Here is a 21,448-nt window from a genome sequence, read left to right on the forward strand (position 1 = left end):
GTATGTCTCTGGTGTGCAGATGGCTGTCAGCTCACACTGGATCCAAACACAGCGCACAGAAACCTGTCTCTGTCTGAGGGGAACAGGAGGGTGACACACACACCGGGGAGAGCGGAGCCATATCCTGATCATCCAGAGAGATTTGAGTGCTGGACCCAGGTTGTGTGCAGAGAGAGTGTGTGTGAGCGCTGCTACTGGGAGGCTGAATTCAGTGTGTCTGAGGGGGGGGGATGGGTTTATATAGCAGTGACAGATAAAGGAATCAGCAGGAAAGGATGGGATTCTGACTCTGGGTTTGGACAGAATAAAAACTCCTGGAGTCTGCGGTGCTTTAATGATTACGGCCGCTCTGATAAACTCAGTTACTCTGTCTGGCACAATAAGAACCGAACAGACCTACCTGCCCTCACCTCCCCCTACCGCAGAGCAGGAGTGTGTGATGATGATGATGCTGGTAAAGGAGTGTGTGTGTACAGGGTAGGAGTGCGTGTGGACCGTCCAACCGGCACTCTGTCCTTCTACAGCGTCTCTGACTCTGACACACTGACCCTCCTGCACAGATTCCACACACACTTCACTCAACACACACCCCTCTGTGCTGGTTTTAGAGTGTGGGGTAACTCCTCAGTGTCCCTCTGCCAACTGGAGTAGAGTCACACACACACACACACGCATGTGAGCGCGCACACAAATATGCATGTGCACACACACGGATACACACACACATGCACGTGCACGCACACACAAACATGCACGTGCACACACACGCATACACACACACACACACGTGCGCATACACACTTGCACACATGCACGCACACACAAATACATACACTCATGAACACACACACACACCACATTCATATACACATACACACACACTGATACACATAGACACATACACCCACATACACACATCCACACTTTCTCACACTCATGCACACGCACGCACACACCTACGCACGCACACACTCGTGCACACACACTCACACTCTTACACACCCTCTCACACCCAATCACTCACACACCCAATCACACACATGCACACACACACCTACACACATGAACACACACGAACAAACACATTCACTAGTGCACTCTCACGCGCACACACACATGCATACATATGTACACACGCTCATAACCGTATGCACACACACACTTTCTCTCTCTCTCATACTCAGTCACTCACACACACACCCTCTCTCTCACACACACACACTCACATCCACACACATTCACACAAACGCACGCACACACACACACACACAAACTCATGCACTCACGCACGCACACATACATGCGTGCAGAGACACAAACACGTGTCAACACACACATTCACATTCCCATACGCATGCACACACATGTATAAACACACACACATTCACATATTTTAAACCTGAATTATTAAAATATCAAATGTTTTGCTGTTGTGATTTATTATTGTGTGATGTATTGAACTCCTGTGACACAGTAGTACTTATTTCATATTCTGTATGGGATTATGTTTGGGCTCAATTTAAGTAGATCAGCATGGGGCTAAAATCTGCAGTTGAAGCAATGACATTCATCTACAGTAGTGGAAATAAAATCCATTATAAGAGAAATTGTATAGTGTCTGATGAATGCTTGCTTCTGTTTGTGTAGTGTAACCACAACTCAATACATTTTGAAAAGGCACTGCTTGTCTATTGAGCTGGTCTGTTTGTTACCTCTCAAAGAAATGGTTTTCCTGTAGGTTTGAACCTGGATCTGCTGCACATCAGTTGAATGGATTAGACCACTAAGCCAAAACCAGGGCAGAAGTGTGGTTTGCATGACATCCAGTCTTTGAGATGTTCCTGAGACCCTACAGTTTTTCTCATTTTTACAGATGCATTTCTGATATCTGCAGTCACACATTACAAATGCATTACAGTATGTTATGATTGCTTTGACTCAGTGTGGAAAACTCAATTTGCCAAACTGACTGGCAAAATTCTTACCCTAATTGCAGTACCTACCCACAAAGTGCACAACTCTAAATCACACTCAGTTTTCACAATACAGTCATCTCGTATTAGTACAATGTTCCAGTGCTTATTGCTAGACATGCAGATTGTGAAATGAAGTCAAGATGTTTGCAATTCTGTCTCATCACTTCCAGCAACATTGCCCAGGTGAGTTGCATTGCAGCACGATTGGTAATCCCAACATAAAACGCTGTTTTACAGCACTACATTCAGCAGTGTCTGACAACATGGAGCAGCCCAATGCAGTTGTTACTGATGGACGGGTCGTGGCTGAGGCTGTGGCTGAGGTTGTGGTCAAGCAGGTAGAAGAAATGCTGCTGTACTGAATGAATTTAGAGCCACAGTGATTGACCATGTCATAAATCCAAGCATAACAATGGGAGAAGCTGGAAGGATTGTAAGGCCAAACTTTAAAATGTCAACAGTGGCATCTAATAAGAGCTTTTGGACTGAACATTGATAAGTCAATAATTTACTGCAAAATGTGATACTGTAATTACATTACAGGATTGTTGTGTTGGTGTCATTTTATATTATTTCTGTTCCGTGACGAGCCTGTAAGCCATGCTAATCATTTTTATTAGAGACCGCGCAACTCTGCCGGCTTATTCCACATGGGGGAAAATTGCGTTTGTGTTAGGTATTCGTGTGGTAATGACTGTTCTGTCTGTTCTGATAATGTGATTATTTTTCTTCTATCAGATAAGGCCTGCTGGTGCAAGTTTGTAATGTTGCATTTGTATGTGTTATTTTTACTGTTTACGTGTCAAATGTCTAGAGTGTAAATGTTTCTGTTTAAATGATTGGTTGAATAACACATATCGCCGCTATTTTCACTGACCATGTTAAACGTACTCACTCAGCTCCAAAGGCATGCTGATGTTAAACCCATACTCCAATCTGTTTGGAATGAAACAAATTCTGCCTAGTGTGTTCAAACATCAGACATTTTTTTAACTCTACATATTGTTTATGCCCTGCACCTGAACAAATTGGATGTGCCCATTCTACTGTACCATCTCCTTTGTAAACTAAGAAGTTCCTTTCAGCTGACTACATCAGAATCTGTACTACTGGCATTTTATGAGAGCTGAAAATGTACAACATTGTTAATCAGAAATGATATCTGGGTGGGTAAATTGCTGGATATGCTGTAGAACATACTTTGTCATTGATTGATAAATATACCAGTATATCCTGGGCTTTCACTGATGGTTTAATTGTGGTACATATAGCAGTGGCCTGATATGCATTCTATGTTTGCAGTTTGCTTCTACCTGACTGCTTCCCCCCAGCAGGGAAACAGAGGGGCACAACCCCCCAGCAGGGAAGCAGAGGGGCACAACCCCCCCAGCAGGGAAGCAGAGGGGCACAACCCCCCCAGCAGGGAAACGGAGGGGTACAACCCCCAGCAGGGAAACAGAGGGGCACAACCCCCCCAGCAGGAAAACAGAGGGGTACAACCCCACCAGCAGGGAAACAGAGAGGCACAGAAGACTCTGGGTCATCCCACCATGGATGGCGCAGGAGAGATAGCAGGTTTTAGCAGAGTGCTAAGGTGGTCTGGGAGGATGGACAGCGTGGGAAAGTGTGGAGGACCGATCGCTCATTGGGTCAGACTGGTGGAAGATACCACAAGCCAGGCTTAGCTTCCTGATCAGGGCCAATTATGACACCCTGCCTTCTCCTCAGAACCTGCGCTAATGGTTTGGTGCAGATGAGACCGTCCGCTCTGTGCTGCACCCAAACGAGGCCTCCGGCACGTTCTGTCAGACTGTGAGACGGCTCCAGCACAGGAACACTGAGCAGGCCTCCAGCACAGGGACACAGAGGAGGCCTCCAGCACAGGGACACAGAGCAGGTCCCCAGCACAGGGACACAGAGGAGGCATCCGGCACAGGGACACTGAGCAGGTCTGTCAGGCTGTGAGATGGCTCCAGCACAGGGACACAGAACAGTGCTCCTTATATGGAGACGTGGTCCACTCGGGCGAAGGTGGTGCTCCTTATATGGAGACGTGTTCTACTCGGGCGAAGGTGGTGCTCCTTATATGGAGACGTGTTCTACTCGGGCGAAGGTGGTGCTCCTTATATGGCAACGTGGTCTACTCGGGCGAAGGTGGTGCTCCTTATATGGAGACGTGGTCCACTCGGGCGAAGGTGGTGCTCCTTATGGAGCTCACCCTCCCATGGGCGGAGGGGGCAGAAGCAGCCTATGAGCGGAAATGCCTGAAGTACTCCGACCTGGCAGTGGAGTGTGAGAGTGTAAGGAGTGTAAGGAGGTCGGTTAAAGAGCGACAGTATATCCAGTGGAGGTGGGACGCTGGGGGTTCACCCGCCAGTCAGTGCTCTACCTTCTGGAGAACACGAGCATGGCAGGGGCAAGGCTGAGGACACCCACTGCACCCAAAACAACAGCAGAGGGTGGCAGCTGGCCTTCTGGATCAGTTTGAGCCTCTTTGTGTCCCTGGAGTAGAGGCACCCAGCCCAGCACACACAGGTGTAGAACAGGACACCAGCCACATTGATCTGGTAGAACATGGCCAGCATCCTGCTACACACACCAAAGGAGCGTAGCCTCCCCAGAAAGAAAAGAGCCTTCAGTCTAGTAGGGCCTCCAAAGACACAGACCACAGTGTCAAACCATCTATATGATCGGGTGAGCATGGTGTATATTTGTTTGTGTGCGTGTGTGTGCATATTGTGCATGTGCGTGCATCTGTGTGTATTGATGTGCTGTGTACGTGCTCTGTGTGTACAATATAACAAAATGAGCATCTTCAGTGCATCAACCAGTGCAGTGTTTCTTTGAAATTACACCGCCATCCTCATGCTAAATGGAATTTAATAAAACCATTATGTGCCGTGGCAGGAGCTTGAAATAGTCGAAAATATCAGAGTATTTGCTTTTGCTATTGTACTGGAATACTGGAAACACAAAGTGGATGCTTTCCGCCATCCGGTGGTCTTGTGACGCTACTACAAGGGACTGAACTCCAGAGGGTGAGACTCAAGGCTGAAGTTGGGAGTTTCTAAATCGTTGACTGCTTACTCCAGTTCCCTCTGTCTAATAAAACATTTTTTGTAAAGATCTGAAACTAAGCCCTAATTTTATTTTTTTTACAATTGAGCACACACTTCTTAACCTTTTTCTGTCTAAACTAAATATAAATTAAATTTATGAAATCAGACATTCTATTATTGATGGCCATTATCAAAGGCAAACTCAATGTAGACAGATAGGGCTGGCAGTAGCAGCGCCGCAGCAGCAGCGCTGGCGGTGTGGACACACACATGCATGCGAGCCGCAGCAGTTCGGCGAGGTAGCCGTCACGCGCAGGCGAGGTAAGCGGTGTAGACCAGGCGTAAGGCAGTGCAGTGTGGGGCCACATAGCTCAGGAGCTAAGAGTGGTTGTCTGGCAGTCGGACGGTTACCAGTTTGATCCCCACGCCTGGGCGTGTCGAAGTGTCCCTGAGCAAGACACCTAACCCCTAATTGCTCCCAACGAGCTGATTGGTACTTTTACATGGCAGCCTTTCACCGTTGGTGTGAGTGTGTGTGTGAATGGGTGAATGAGAGGTGTCAATTGTAAAGCGCTTTGGATGAAAGCGCTATAGAAATGCAGTCCATTTACCAGAAGGCAGCTGTGATGAACACGATGCACCTAATAATCGTGTGCACCCCCAGCCTCTGGCAAAACAGTCACGTTAACCCTCATGCTGATATTAATATATAATGTAAACATATGATATAATATAATATATAATATTATTATATTTAATAAATTATTATAGATATCAATACATTATAGGAAATTATTTTATTTAATAACAGAGTTTAAGGTTAGAGTTTAATATTTGTATTTAATTCCTCAATTTATTTGTTTATTATTATTATTATTATTATTATTATTATTAATATTCCGCCATCAGACCCCTGCAGCTCATCCAGAATGCCGCAGCTCGTCTGGTCTACAACCTCCCCAGACATTCCCATGTCACCCCCCTGCTCACTGACCTCCACTGGCTGCCTCTTATGGCTCGCATCAAACTTAAGACTTCGGTGCTTGCATACCAGGCAGCTAAGGGGTCAGCACCAGGATACATCCAGAGGATCATCAGACCCTACACACCAGCCAGACCTCTCCGTTCTGCCACCTCTGGACGTTTGGCACCTCCCCCTCTTCGTGTCTGTACTTCCCGTTCGCGTCTGCTGTCTGTCCTGGCCCCTCGCTGGTGGAATCGTGTGCATTTCAGATGGAGTACGCTGTGTCTGTGTGGGAAATGCACCATGTGCATTGTTACAACCCCTGGCTCTCAGGTTGCAACAAAGAATGGGGGACACATGAAACCATTAAATAATCAAATAATTTATTAACAAAGATCAAGAAAAGAACTACATCAACTATATTATGTATATGAGCGTCAGTAGAATCAATGGTGTAAGTGAGTGTGGGTGTGTAGAATATGTTGTGTGTGTTGCAAGGAGTGAACCCAAACAATAACCAAACTAATTAAGTATGCAGCGGACTGGAGAGAGAGGCCACACTGGGAACTGGCAGCAGCCTTTATGCTGGAGGCCACGCCCAGATCCAGGTGTACGCCCTCAGCTCTGATGAGCCGCCTCCCAACCTAGAATGACAATGTAGAACAGAAGTGAACAGAAACAACCCAAAAGGGGGCGGGTCGTCACATGCTATTTAAAAAAAACAAATGGTGCTTTTCTAGGAAATCTAGTGGATGTGGACACGGATGATGTGTTTGCTGTGTGTTCTGCTCTGCTCCTCTGCAGGGTTACCTCTCACAGTGTGGTGCAGGTGAATTCGTCCCGCCTCCTGGAGATCAGCATGGCCTTGTACAGTGACTCATCTTACACATACAACTACACTGGCCCTGTGGAGCTCCCTTCTGCAGAGCAGCTGTACATCCAGGTGACCCTGCACTGTGAGAACAGCCTGGCCTACAACATGAGCCTACAGCTGGAGTCCTGCTGGGCCACACAGACCGCAGACCCACAAGAGGAGAAGAAGGCTTTTTTCCTGAAGGGGGGGTGAGTTCTCTCATATTGAGGGCGGAGGAGGGGGGGTGTGGGGGTGGGGTTGAGTTCTGTGTTCCTGAGGGGGTGGGGATTATTTATCTGTTCCTCAGGGTGGTGAGTTCTCTGCTCTTGAGGGGTGGGGGGGTGAGGGGGTCAGTTCTCTCTCTTTTCCTTTACGTTTTGTCTGTGATTCGATTGTTGGGTTGATGCTGCCTCATTGTAATCATAATTAATTAATTGCCAGTGCCTCAAGCTCTGCTGACATGTACATGTGTAGTATTTGTCTCATTAACATGTACTTTTAAAACAGTGTATGAATAAGTTTTTATTGTACATGTGTGATAACAGTAGATGCCTTATAAAAGGCTTTATTTTGGAGGCCTAAGAGTGCATCAGTGGTAGGTTGCATTTGATGCCCAGGCTGCCAGTTGAATAGCCCTATTACAGATAACATTAGGATTGCACTCTTTATACCAAAAACATGAACCTGGGTAATTTAATGGCTTTTGTTTTTTTTAAAATGTCATTTTTATTCTTCATATTATATTTTGGTAGCAATTTCTGGTTTTATTATTTCTCTTTCTGTCTTTGGGGAAATTTTGCCTTTTAATAAACTTTTCACAGTGGTAGATCGCTTATTAGGGTGACGGTATTATTATCCGACTTGCTCGTTGGGAGCAATTAGGGGTTAGGTGTCCTGCTCAGGGACACTTCAACACGCCCAGGGTGGGGGATCGAACCAGCAACCCTCCGATTGCCAGACAAACGCTCTTACCTACTGAGCTATGTCGCCCCATAAAAGACTCTAAACAATCAAAGTGTTAAACAATCCTGTCCTGTTTGACCTAGAGGCTATTTGGGTCCGCACAGTATTCCATATTGAAGGTTTGGTAATTGTTCTTTGAAGCTATATTGTCATTAGAGTATGTGCGTTGTGCTCCTAATATATTTCAATCAGTGTGATGGGGGATTTTGTTCTAAAGGGGGTGGAGGTAAATGACAGTAATACAGGACGCTTGGATGTGTGTGAAAGGCTTTAATTAGGCACACAGCCCATTATCCTTTCAGCTGCCCAAACGACAGAACCTTCCGCTGGTACCTTCAGAGCAGTTCCCCTCAAAGGAAGAGGTTCTCCATTCAGATGTTCACCATGTCTGACCACTCCCACATCTACCTTCACTGCCCGAGCAGAATATGCAGCCAAGATGAGAACTGCACAATGGTAACTCCCCACCACTGCAAACTGTACACAACGGTAACTCCTCACCACTGCAGTCTGTTCACAATGGTAACTCCTCACCACTGCAATCTGTACACAATGATAACTCCCCACCACTGCAATCTGTACACAATGGTAACTCCCCACCACTGCAATCTGTACACAATGGTAACTCCCCACCATCGCAAACTGCACACAATGGTAACTCCCCACCACTGCAATCTGTACACTCCTGGGCAAAACAAATGGGCCATGCCCAAAATGGCAAAATAGTAAGCTTTTAATGGTCTTAACAACAAATCATTGGTCAGGAAATTAGCAAGAATTAAACAAATAGATAAAGTAACTTAGTATGAGATAGCTTTTCCCTTTGATTTCTTTAAATGTTTAAGCCTTGTGGGTAAACGTGCGGACAGCTTTTTACAGAAAGGAGTCAATGTTGTTCCATTCAATGTTGAGGGCTTCAAACAGTTGATGAGTAGTGGAAAACTGTTTCCCGGTTAGTTTGTGTTTTAATGTGAGACCAAATATTCTCTATAGGGTTCAAATCTGGACTCTGACCAGGCCAAAACATGAGCCTGATGGACTTGTTCTCAAGCCACTTTTTGGTGGTCTTTGCAGTGTGGGCAGGAGCATTGTCTTATTGGAAAAATAACATCTGATCGTTCCTCTTTAGAAAACAACTTTGCAATTGTAGGAAGCAAGCCTTTCTGCAGTATTCTCCTGTATTCCAAAGCGTTAATTGGCTTTTCACAGTGACGCAGCTCACCAGTACCAGCAGCTGAAAAGGCTCCCGACACCATGACACCTCTTCCTCCATGCTGAACTGTGGTAGAGATGCATTCACTATTGTATTTCTCACCAGATCTTCAAAGACACCTCTCTGGAGCATCACCATGCAACTCAAAACATGATTCATCACTCCACACAACTCTGCTGAACCATTCTGAATCAAACTTTCCATATTCTGCCAAAAACTTCATTCTGTCTTTGATGTTTTTCTGAGACAGCAATGGCTTTTTAACACATCTTCTAGACACACAACCTGCATTAGATAACCTTCTGGTTATTGTTCTTTTCGAAAGAGTCTTGTTTTCTAAGGTCTTGAATTCTGATGACAGTTTTTGTAGGCTTTTTTTCCTGTCTTTGAGAACTGTAAATTTCAGCAGGTGGTCATCCCTGCATGATGAGGCTTTGGGCCTTCCAGATCCTTTCTTTCTGGCAACATTACCTGTTGTTTCAAAGCGTTGACCTATTCTCTTAATAGCTGATAGAGAAATAGGGATTTCCTCTGCCTTCAGGGCCTTGTAAATTTCAGAACAGCTACAGTTGCCCTGACAGCAACCCCTGCATGATATTTTGCTTTTTTTGGAGCAGATGTTCTCGCCCCTTTACTGTGGGACTCTCAACACTGCATACTGTAGATCTCTCCCTGCACTATCAATCCTGGTTCAATTTCTGAGCTTGTTATCAGGCCCTTGATGGGCTGCATCAGGTGTGGCAGATAAACAAATAATGACTAATCTTTTAAGAGAAATAAAAAACATCCCAGAAGATATTTTTGGAAACTTTTGTACACCCAGACGTGTTAGTTTGAATTTCACATCAAACATTTGAATCATTATCATGATTTTACCATTGTGTACAAGAAGACTATATAAGTGAATTTCCCTGTTTCTAGCTTTTCCCCAAACAGTTCACTGCAGCAGCAGAAGTAAACGAGCAAATGGTGGCACAGGAGGTCTCAGATGTGCATTTGTTTAATTCTTGCTCATTTTCTGAACAATATTTTGTTGTTAAGACCATTAAAAGCTTAATATGTTGCCATTTTGGGCTGGGGCATTTTTTTCCCCCCAGGAGTGTACACAATGGTAACTCCCTGCTGCCACAAACTGCACCTTGGTAAATTCCCGCCCGGGAAGCCATGCTGGGCTTTGAGTAAGAGGGACCCATCCGCCTCATCCTCAGGCTGGGCTTTGAGTAAGAGGGACCCAGCCGCCTCATCCTCAGGCTGGGCTTTGAGTAAGAGGGACGCAGCCGCCTCATCCTCAGGCTGGACTGTTTATCAATGATATAACATGTAATGTTAATATCATTGATAAACAGTCAATACATGAATGGATAGACCTCAATTTAAAAAGACCATATAATACATGTTCACACTAAAACCATCATCATTGCATAAGCCAACCGTTTTGAGTGTTCAATATGTGGTGACCAAATAACAGGTATTTTTCAGTCATTATTCTCAGTTCAATATTTATTTTTATTATCTAGATATTTATATTGCTCACTGTTTTTCTGATGCACGCAATTCAGTCCTTTCACTTTATCTAGTTTTCTCAGTGAGTTCTCATAGGCTCTTTTCTGAAGAATGGGAACAAACCCACCTCACACTAGTTCCTCCACTTCTACTTTCTGCGTGTTGCATAATTTAAATATTAAATCTTCCGTTAGCACAAGGTTTACAGATCTTGAATGTTAGAGAATGTGGAGAATATTTCAGCAATCATCCTACACGTTTGTTCGCATGCTGGTTAAACATTCCCCCTGTATGTATCTGTACAGAACTGCTCTCCCAGGCAAAACCAAAAGGTGAGAAGAGATCTACCGGACAAACTCACAGCTATTCTTTCAGCAGGACCCATCTCTGCAGCAAAGAGGAAACTGACAAACTGTGAGTGGAATGCTATTGACAAATGGAGTATACTGCTGTGTGTGTGTGTGTGTGTGTGAGAGAGAGAGAGTGTGAGTGTTGGAGAGTGTGTGTGTGTGTGTGTGTGTGTGTGTGTATATTTGTGAGTGTGTGTGTGTGTGTGAGTGTGTGAGAGTGAGTGTTTGTGTGTGTGCGCGTGTGTGTGTGAGAGAGTGTTTGTGTGTGTGTGTTTGTGAGAATGTATGTGTGTGTGTGAGAGAGTGAGTGTGTGTGTGTGTGTGTGAGTTAATGCATGATTGTGTGAGTTAATGATTGACTGTGAGCGTGTGTGTGAGTTTGAGTGACTGAGCATGTGTGTGTGTGAGTGAGGTAGTGAGTGACTGTAACTGAGTGCATACATGTTTGCATATTGTAGTTTATTATTATTTTTTCCGCTACAAAAGTAGTGGTTCTTGTAAAAGCGGTAATATTTACAATTCATAATTTGGTTACTTGGAATATGTTTTCAACTAGCGTCACATGGCTAGTTACAGCTATGGTTCAATCAGATGTCACTGATGGGCTGCATGCCTCAACTTGCATACGAAAAGAGAAGGGTTTGTTCTGTTTATTTAAAATACAATAAGCAGTTAAGGGATAGTTTGAATAGGTGGGCTTTCAGATATTTGCATTAAACAGCCAAATAATGAATGACTGAATGAATCATTGCATTTATATAGCACTTTTCCACAGGGGCGCAGCCAGGGATTTTCAGCCCCATGAAAAGATATAATTTTAGGTGGGGCGGGGTGGAGGGGGGCTGGTAGATTCTGTGTTGTGATTGATTGTTGTTTAGACTTTTCTAGACGGAATTAGAATGTGTTGTGTGACTGATTGTTGTTTAGACTGTTCTAGACTGAATTCAAATGTGTGTTGTGATTGATTGTTGTTTAGACTGTTCTAGACTGAATTCAAATGTGTGTTGTGATTGATTGTTGTTTAGAGTGTGCTAGATGGAATTAGAATGTGTTGTGTGATTGTAGTAGAATGGATTGGAATGTGTTACCTGATTGTAGTAGAATGGATTAGAATGTGTTGTGTGATTGGAGCAGAATGAATTAGAATGCGCTGTGTGATTGTAGTAGAATGGATTAGAATGTGTTACCTGATTGTAGTAGAATGGATTAGAATGTGTTGTGTGATTGGAGCAGAATGAATTAGAATGCGTTGTGTGATTGTAGTAGAATGGATTAGAATGCGCTGTGTGATTGTAGTAGAATGGATTAGAATGTGCTGTGTGATTGTAGTAGAGTGGATTAGAATGTGTTGTGTGATTGGTTGCTTTTCTCACTCCTTGCAGGGCCTGGAGCCCAGATCATGCTATCAGTGGCCGGAGGATTGATTGGCCTCTTTTTTCTAACAGCACTGGGTGTGCGTGCAGCACACGCTATAACACAGCACAACCCCAGACATCAATAAAGTGTGTATACCTGCACTGTTTAGTCCGTCCTCTCTGTGATACTGTACAAACAGCACTGTGTCCTTATTCTCCCTGTGTAACTGTGTACAGACAGCACTGTGTTCTTATTCCCTCTGTGTAACTGTGTACAGACAGCACTGTGTCCTTATTCTCTCTGTGCTTCTGTGTACAAACAGCCTTGTGTTCTTATTCTCTCTGTGTAACTGTGTACAAACAGCACTGAGTCATTATTCTCTCTCTGTAACTGTGTACAAACAGGCACTGTTTCAAACACTGCAATCTAGAGATAAGGAGGGCATCTGATTTTGGTGTCCTCCCCTCTAACTGACTCTCTGGTTTTGTTCCAACCTTTATACTCTGTAACTTTGGCAGTGCGCCACCATGACATAGCTGTTCAAAGCGTGAAATTTTTTGGTCAAACTTGTCCGTGGTTTTACAGAAGATATTGTAGCCGGTTAAGTGAATGTGCAGATGGTACATAATAATGCAGTGTGTACGTTCAGTGAAAGCTGGGTAGATGTGGTGCAAAAGCAATTGTTGTTAAGTGATAGACAAATATTAGTGAGCAAAAAAGCACAGTCCAGAAACTTGCTTCCAGTGGGGCTTGAACCAGGGACCCTGCGATCCATAGACCATGGCATTGACCACTCAGCCACAAAGGAACTAGCTGTTGCGATAGACATATCTTTTTACTCTAAAACATTTCCTATTTTGCATGTGTATGTGAGATTTTGATTGGATCGTGTAGGTGAAGGATTGGCTGGTGTTGGTAAAATGTCCAATGGGGAGACATTTTGTTTGTAGGCTAAGCGGCAGGAAGGAGGAGGAGGAGGAGGAGAAAATGCAAAATCCCCTTAGTTTGGGGCTTTATTGTGTGGACATGTGAAGTTGTTTATGAATTCTGCCTGTTGAAATGGGGTCAGAATGTACAGAAATTAATGTTTATAAGGGCTGAATGTCTATGGCTGTTGTGGTTATATTTGTGGGGAACCCTGAAAAGTGCCAAACTGTCGGTGCTGTATAGGTATGGGGCATGCCGCCCCGCCAAGGTGTAACTTGGTGGGATGGCATACCTGCCATCCCAATGAAGAAAGAAAAATAAAAATGTAGCTAGCTATAGGTTATTTCTAGGACATTTTATTGTCTTAACCTTGCTCACACTATTTGATTAGCTATAAATGACAGAAAATGGCCAGAGTTCAATCCAGATAGCTAGTTACAAAGGATCATTCAGATAAATTAAAGGCATAAAAACTGCTGAATTAATAAATTAAACTCATATAAAACAAGCTATTTATAATGCTAGAGAAAATCCACTTAAAGGTTAAAAATATATATTTATCCTGTTGCGCCTGATGTAAATTAACAACAGTTCCTCAGATTAGATCGTCTACTGTAATTTAAACCGGTGAACGTTAGTTGGCTACCTTGTTTGAAGCTGACTTAACTAAGGTAACACTGTAAAAATGAATATTTCTTTACATTTGGTAACATTACCATACTTATCCATAGCTTGTCTTAACTTTTTCCCAGTTATGATTCAGTTAAATTTGCGGTTATCTTTACCTACCGACGCAGGAAAATAATACCGCGATTTACCTCATTCAATATTTGCGTGTCTCTCAGCCCGAGAGACTCGAGCAAGCGATTGGTCTTGGTAGACATACGCGCTCTGATTGGCCATCCCCTTCAATTCATTGGTAGATTCTTGGTAGCGAACGGGGATTTGATTGGATCTCTCTACCAACAATTACAGAGACTCACTGCTTTCTCGGAGTGCCTTTAGAACTGACCTATTTTTGGCCGGACCGCAACAGCGGGGCCAGCCCTACAAACACGAATGTCTGTGACTGACTGACTGACTGAGTGATAAAGTTACACCGCGCCTGTCTGTGACGTCGGCCGTTTCGGTCCACTAGGTTTTAACCTGGTCTTGTTACACGGTCTATGGGTGGCACCCATTTGAGTTGTGTGTAATCTAATTGAGCTCATTTTTTCTGGAAAATATAGACTCATTTCAACTTTTTTCTGAAGTTGTTATTATTACTACTACTACTACTAATAATAATAATAATTGTAGAAGCCACTCCTTTATGTTGGTTTATAATAAGAACCCCAAAAAGATATTAAGTTTATTTATTCTGTTCTACATTTAAGTTGAAATTATAATGGAATTTATCATGTATTTGTTATTTATTGTTTAGTGTGCATTGATTATTTTATGAATGTGTCCCTCTATAGGAGAAGGGGGAATAAATTATATTTAAGATGGTGCGGTGAGGCGGGCCAGCGGGAGTAGACGGGTGCGAGCGGAAACGGTCATTGACCATGTTTTGCACAACCAAAGTGGACCTGTGGAATCTGGAAAACTTTAAATGGACTTTAATTTTAAGTTTATTATTGCAGTTTTATGTGCATTTGTTTTGTAAATAAATTCAACAAGAACAACAACAATAATGCATTTTTAATTTCATTACAACCCGCGTCAGACAACTGCACCCAACTCCCAATTAAGTGGATAAAAGTGGGAAACGTTTACTGGAACATAGGAAACAAAAGGACAGAAACTTAACCTATTTTTACCACTACATTTAGTCAATGACCCGGCTCTGGATTATTTCGCTGTGGATTATTGAAATAACTTGAAGAGGCTGCTTTTCGCTGGATGCATCAAACAAAGGAGAGCGTCTTGGTGGAGGTATGTGCTTCAAAGCTAAATAATTTAACGGAACATGGAATGATATGGACATAACTGGAATTGAAATTAACTAGATTTTACAAGGTTTATTTTGAATCTATGGACACTTGAATGTTTTGTTTAGAAAACCCGATTCAGCTTGAGAAAATAACCGGGTGCCTTTGAATCAGCGCAACAAACTTAAGGCTTTGAAATTCAAAGAAAAACTGTGTTTGAATGGACTACGCTAATTGAAGGAAATTAATTTTTGTTTCTATAGGAAAAGAAATAGAAATTATTTTTGAGGAGCAGAATGGCTGACTCTGACACAGACGTAAATTCAGGCCTACCTGAGAAGGATTTAAATGAAGCCACAGCGCGATTGCGTTCCTCTAGATCCGGCAAAATGTCGCATTTAATGCGAAGAATGAATATTGGTAATTCTCTCAAGGCTGACGATGAGTATGTTGATGAAGTTAAGGGAAACTTGGCGAAATTCAATGACATGCTTAATGAATTCAAAGGTCTTCATGTATCATACATTCACATGTTGAATGAAGAGGATAAAAAGGAGGATTTAAAAGGCTGGTACGAACCGAGAATTGCACAAATTAACGCCTTTCTTATGAACGTGGTGATCTGAATTTAATTCAAATGTTTGTCCAAATGATGAGGATCAACTGTCAGTTATTTCCTCTATCAGAAGTGACAGGTCCAGCAGATCTAGTAGTTCAAAATCAAGTGTCTCATTCATAGCTTCAGCGCGCATTTGCGCAGAAGCAGAGCGGGCGGCTCTGTTGGCCAAGGCTGCTACGTTGCAAGAGAAGCACGCTCTAGAAAAACAGCAAGAGCAACTTTATCTGCAAAAAAAAAGAAATTAGGAAAAGAAGATAGACGCTACAGATTCAAACTAAATTGGCAGCCAACACAGTGAAAATTAACTACCTCAAAAATGCCGAAACTTCTGTTGATGGGAATTGTACAGCAAATGAAATACAATCAGATGCAATGAATGCATATTATGATGCAACACTGGAGAAACCATCACCGTTGATTGGCATAAGTGGACCAGATATACGGCCTAAACAGGGTGTTCAAGTACAGTTTCCTGTCTTGCTTAGTGCAGATACCTCTAAGCCTTCTGCTCATACTAGCAGCACTGTCCAACCACAGTCTCAGCATAGCACTCTCCAGAGTACTTTCACACAGGCCACTCAACATACATCTCAGGCAAGGGACAAAAGCAGAAAAGCACTCTTCTAATAAGCCCCCATCAGGAGTCTGTAAATCTTTCTAGCATACTTAAAAAGCAGAATGAATTGACAAACATTCTTGTAAAACAACAGATTCTATTTTACCAAAAGGAAACCTCTCAGTTTTGATGGAGACATTCTGCAGTATAAAGCTTTCATCCATTGTTTTGAACACATGATTGAAAGAAAAACAGACGATAGCCAAGACCGGTTACATTTCCTTATTCAATATACCAGAGGACAAGCTCAGGAGCTTGTTAGAAGCTGTCAACATATGAATCCAAACAGAGGCTATCAGAAAGAAAAGACATTATTGAAGGAGCACTTTGGAAATGAATGCAGAATTTCTTGTGCCTATATGGAGAAAGCCCTTGGTTGGCCTACTATCAAATCTGAGGACGCAAAGGCTTTATGGGACTTTGCACTGTTCCTTAGAACCTGTTGCAATGCCATGGAACTGGAGTACATGGAAGAATTGGATACAGTTTCTAATATGAGGAACATTGTTCTTAAGCTCCCATATAAGCTCAGAGAAAAGTGGCGCGTGAGCTGCAATGTACTAGTAGAGTCAGAACAGTCAATCTGGTCTCTTTCATTGAGAGACAAGCTAATATAATAGGCAATATTCAGGATTTGAGCTCTGCTAAGGTGAAGCCTAAAATAACAGTGAGGCCCAAATCAAAAGGAACCTTTGCCACCAATGTTAATGTGAAATCAAACCAGGAACCTAGAGGCCCAAATATCTCATGCCTGTTCTGCAAAGGGGACCATGAACTGAAATCATGCTCTGAATCTGGAAATAAAGTACACAGGGAAAAGATCACATTCCTAAGACAGAATGGAGTCTGTTTTGGATGTTTAATGAAAGCTGGGCATGTGAGCAAAGACTGCACAGGGCATCTTAGTTGCTCCATATGCAAGAAATACCTAGTGTACTACATATCAAAGCAGAACAGTCAGTGAAAGCCCCTGTGAGTAGTGCGCAGGTGTCGCTCAGAGCTGGTGAGCATTCTGGGGCTGGTGACAAAGAGAGTAGCACAGAGTGCGTGCTTCCCATTGTGCCAGTTCAGGTAAAACACTCAAAAGGAAGCAAAGTAATACATACGTATGCATTTCTTGACCCTGGTAGTTCTGCAACCTTCTGCACAAAGAGCCTCATTAGTAAATTGAACATCACAGGGAGAAAAACCAACATCTTGTTCTGAACTATGTCCCAGGAGAAGCCTGTGAGCTCAGACGTCATCACAGGGTTAGAGGTCTCTGCTGTAGATGAAAACAACTTCATTGCATTACCAGAGGTATACACTCAGAGAAGCATGCCAGTAGACACATATAGCATTCCCACCAATGATGATCTCTCTAGATTTCCTTACCTTAGTGAGGTGAACATTCTTAGAATCAAAGCCGACGTGGAGTTGTTGATTGGCAGCAATGTTCCAAAGGCTCTAGAACCATGGGAAGTAGTCAACAGCCAAAGAGATGGGCCATACGCAGTTAAAACCATATTGGGCTGGGTTGTCAATGATCCTCTAAATGGAAGTTGCATGAATAGCTGTCCTAAAGTCACAGCAAACAGAACTTCTGTTAAACCTGGAAGAGCTGTTGTTACAGCAGTATAACCATGACTTCAACGAAAGCTCACAGGACAAAGTTGAAATGTCCCTGGAGGACAAGAGATTCATGACTATAACAGAAAACTCAGTCAGTTTGCTAGATGGACATAATACTTTGAATTTACCTTTTAGAAGAAAAGACTTAGTTATGCCACTACAATTATAAGACTTAGTTATACCACTACAATAATAGTAATAATCATAATAATAATTTGTTTTTAATGACATTTAACGTGATATACATTTGATGGTAGGCCTACCATAATGTGAAGGCATTCAAAACCTGACAACCTTTTATAAAACCTATTAAAGAAACCACCACTAGATGGAGCCACATGCTCAATGGTCACTGAAGTCAGCATTCAGATTATGGCTAATGTTTCTCAGTTTGACAGTTGCTTTTGCAATAAAATGTCGTCATCTGCATATGAATTGGTTCAAGTAGCTTAATAGCAATCTTATCTTACTGTAAAATATTGTCTTGCAGTTATGTCAAGTTATATATTTCTACTTTCAAAAATAAAACTGGAACTCACTCAGACAGCAGAGAGCCATCAGGCACCAGCCATGCCTAATACCAGCTGATCTGGCTGCTCCAGCTGTCTGTGTCACACTGGGCTGCCTGTGTTGCATCCCTGCATATTGTATACTCCTGTGCTACTACTACTATGACATTTGCAATGTTTATAACTTTCTATTGTCTGCGTCTGTGATGCCCTTTAACATAACATAGTGCTGCAATCCACATTTCTCTACAGGGACAATAAAGTCAAGTCAAGTTCAGTAGAGACGGCTTATATGAAATCCACTGTATTTTCCACGTGCAAGTAATTTCTCTCACAAAGGTCACATAAGTATTTATCTATAACCTTTATATGTATAGGAAAAACTAGTTTTAAGTACATCAAGTTAAGGCCATTTTAGAAAGTGCCATGCGATTTCTGAAAACATTTTAAGAACATTATACATACTCTCCACACTGGAAGACATCTTGTGCATGTAAAGGCATTGTTATGGGCTCTGTTGTGGAGTTTCATGACTTTCCTCCATGATCAGCGTGTCTCACTCTGCAATTCTGTTAGATGACTTGCTATATGTGAGAAGCAATCTGAATAAGATCATCTAGAAATTGTGTATATGAAAATAAGCTCCATATTATAATTGTGGGTGTTACAATGGTCATGTGCGGTCACTCTGCACAACAGAACTGAACAATGCCTTTAGCATCAGGTTTCTGGGGAGCCTGCTCGTATTATAAAAAGTCAGATTATTAAAATATGAATAAAATCCAACCGGTGTGAAGACCACACAGCACCGAGTGCCCCCAAAAGTACAGGAAGCATAGATAAACCCTTCAGACGAGTCCATGTTCAGAGCAGGAACGCTGTAATGTGTGTGTGCTTACACGCCGATATGAATCATCACTCCTAAGAGACAAGTAGGATGGCCGTCACGGTTCTGTCTTTTTGTTTCTATTTTTTCCTTTTTGGGCTGCCAGTTGGCAGCACTTCTCAGTTTTTGTATTTCTGTTCATTCCCTCATTGGTTTCCCATGTTAATTGTATTATTGTTTTCCATTATTTGTCTCATTATTTAATCATTGTCCCCACCTGCCTCTCGTTATCCCTTCCCTCTCGTTTGATTATGTATTGAGTTCACCTGTGTCTTTTCTATTTAAGTTCTTTGTCCTCTTGACTTGGGTGCTGGTTCCTTGTGTTCGTTTCTGAATGTATGTATTCTGCCCGCTTCGGTCTTGCTTGTGCGTTGTGTTTTCTGACTTTGTTTCTGCCTGTGTTTCTGTTTGTGTTTCTGCCTGCATTCCTGCTTGTGTGTATTCTGTCCTGCCCGTGTTCCGCCCTGCCTCTGTTCTGTTTTTTTTTTTTTTTTTTTTGTTCTTAAGAATCTTTTTGTGTTTATGGTTTTGCCCCCAAGGCCTTTTGTTTGTTCCCTGTTTGTTATTTAGTAAAGTCTTCATTTGAATTTCCCTTTTGGAGTCTCCCGTGTTTTTTTTTTTTTTTTTTACTCTGCGCCTGGGTCCAACCTCCGAATCCCTGACAATGCCTGTAGGATGGTGTTAACTCTGCTCCTGTTGTCTGTCATCTACTTTAGCCGGGGGGAATCCCCTGGAAACCGCCAACAACTCCGGGAAACCCCCTTGAAACAATGTCAGATCAGGGAGTCGCAGACAAGCAAATTCATTACAAACTACAAATTTATTCAATCAATTACTCATTAAATTGTCTGGTCGGGACCACAGACCGGACGTGTACAAATAATTTAAGAAACGGAACCCTATTTGTTCGCAGCGTCAGTGTGCACTGAGTCGAGGAAGGATTACTACTCTACAGGATTCCAAAGAAAAACTTTCGCGTTATGGGGTAATAATGGGGGGAAACAATACTTACGACAACGTTATCACTGTCGCCTCCAATCATGAAATTCAACCACTGCTGTAAGCAACCCAAACTCCAACAGTTCTAGTATACAGTTTAACTTGTAGGCTACAGTTGAGGCCAAAAGTTTACATTCACCTCGGCTAAAGACATTCAAGCTCAATTTTTCACAACTCCACACATTTCATGTTACCCTAATTGACTTACCATGCATTTCCTGTGTTATCTACTTTATTTCCATAAGAGGTGAACAATAATAATAATAATAATATTTTTATTCCAAACAGCATCCAAAGCACTGGATTCAGACAATTGTTCAAACATAGTGTCGCCATTTTCACAATTTCAGGTGTAACAACTGCATAGCTCAATTTCCGTGATTGGCGTTTCACTTTCATGTAACACATAAACTTTGAATGACAACGTTCTCAAAATAGAATGAGACCATCTAACAGCTCATGATATTAGCTCTCCTTCAACACCAAACATAACTTTACTGCATATTAGATTGGCTATATAGTTTAGACAAAGACCGTGAAACAAAGTCCTGGTCCCAAAAATATTTAAATGTGCCAGGAATCTGCTAAGATAACAAGAACCTGCTGGAAAGAGACCTCGCCAATTTAAGGTGGAGCGGAATTGTCGAGTCGGGAGCTGCGAATCGTGAGCCAACTTCAGCGTCGTAATCACTGACGATCAAATGCCATTTTCAAATAAATTGTGTAAATTAACAGATTACACAAATACCACAACTTTTGTTTCCGCGCATAATTTATGCACCGACATAGCCTACTATTCACCTCCAGGACCGACAACAAAAACAGATATGCCGTCTCAGAAACGTCAAAACCATCTTGATACGTCTACGCCTTTGGATCATGCTTTTGATTGGATAATATACGTGACTCACCGAATCATTGACCAATAGAAACATGTTTTGATCCGTCCATTTTGCTTTTGACACGTCCCGTCTCCAGATACTCCCGACTCGAGAAAGAGACTGTGGGTCAGATCTCACATTTCAGCCCTGAAATGCAAATAAAATAAAATGTCTTGTGGCGCATTTTGAATAAAATGAAGTGGAACTGGTAAGAGCAGGTATCCTGGAAAGTCAGCTCTCGTTAGTTTTT

At 42.5% G+C, this 21,448-nt stretch overlaps 2 protein-coding genes across 2 annotated transcripts in view; both read left to right on the forward strand.

Moving 5' to 3' along the window:
* The window catches only part of LOC118219200 (NACHT, LRR and PYD domains-containing protein 3-like), a gene marked incomplete at its 3' end in the record, with an annotated part of 38,720 nt that extends 38,186 nt beyond the window's left edge, over window positions 1–534 (forward strand). The window contains exon 15 of the mRNA XM_035402194.1: window positions 20–534. Coding sequence (XP_035258085.1) covers window positions 20–534 — 515 coding nt within the window. The remainder of the gene's footprint in view (window positions 1–19) is intronic.
* The window catches only part of LOC118218903 (protein NLRC3-like), a gene marked incomplete at its 3' end in the record, with an annotated part of 237,255 nt that overhangs the window by 87,490 nt on the left and 128,317 nt on the right, over window positions 1–21,448 (forward strand). The gene's annotated exons all lie outside the window — the stretch shown is intronic.

This window comes from Anguilla anguilla, chromosome 19 (assembly GCF_013347855.1).
Source record: "Anguilla anguilla isolate fAngAng1 chromosome 19, fAngAng1.pri, whole genome shotgun sequence".
Lineage (NCBI taxonomy): Eukaryota > Metazoa > Chordata > Actinopteri > Anguilliformes > Anguillidae > Anguilla > Anguilla anguilla.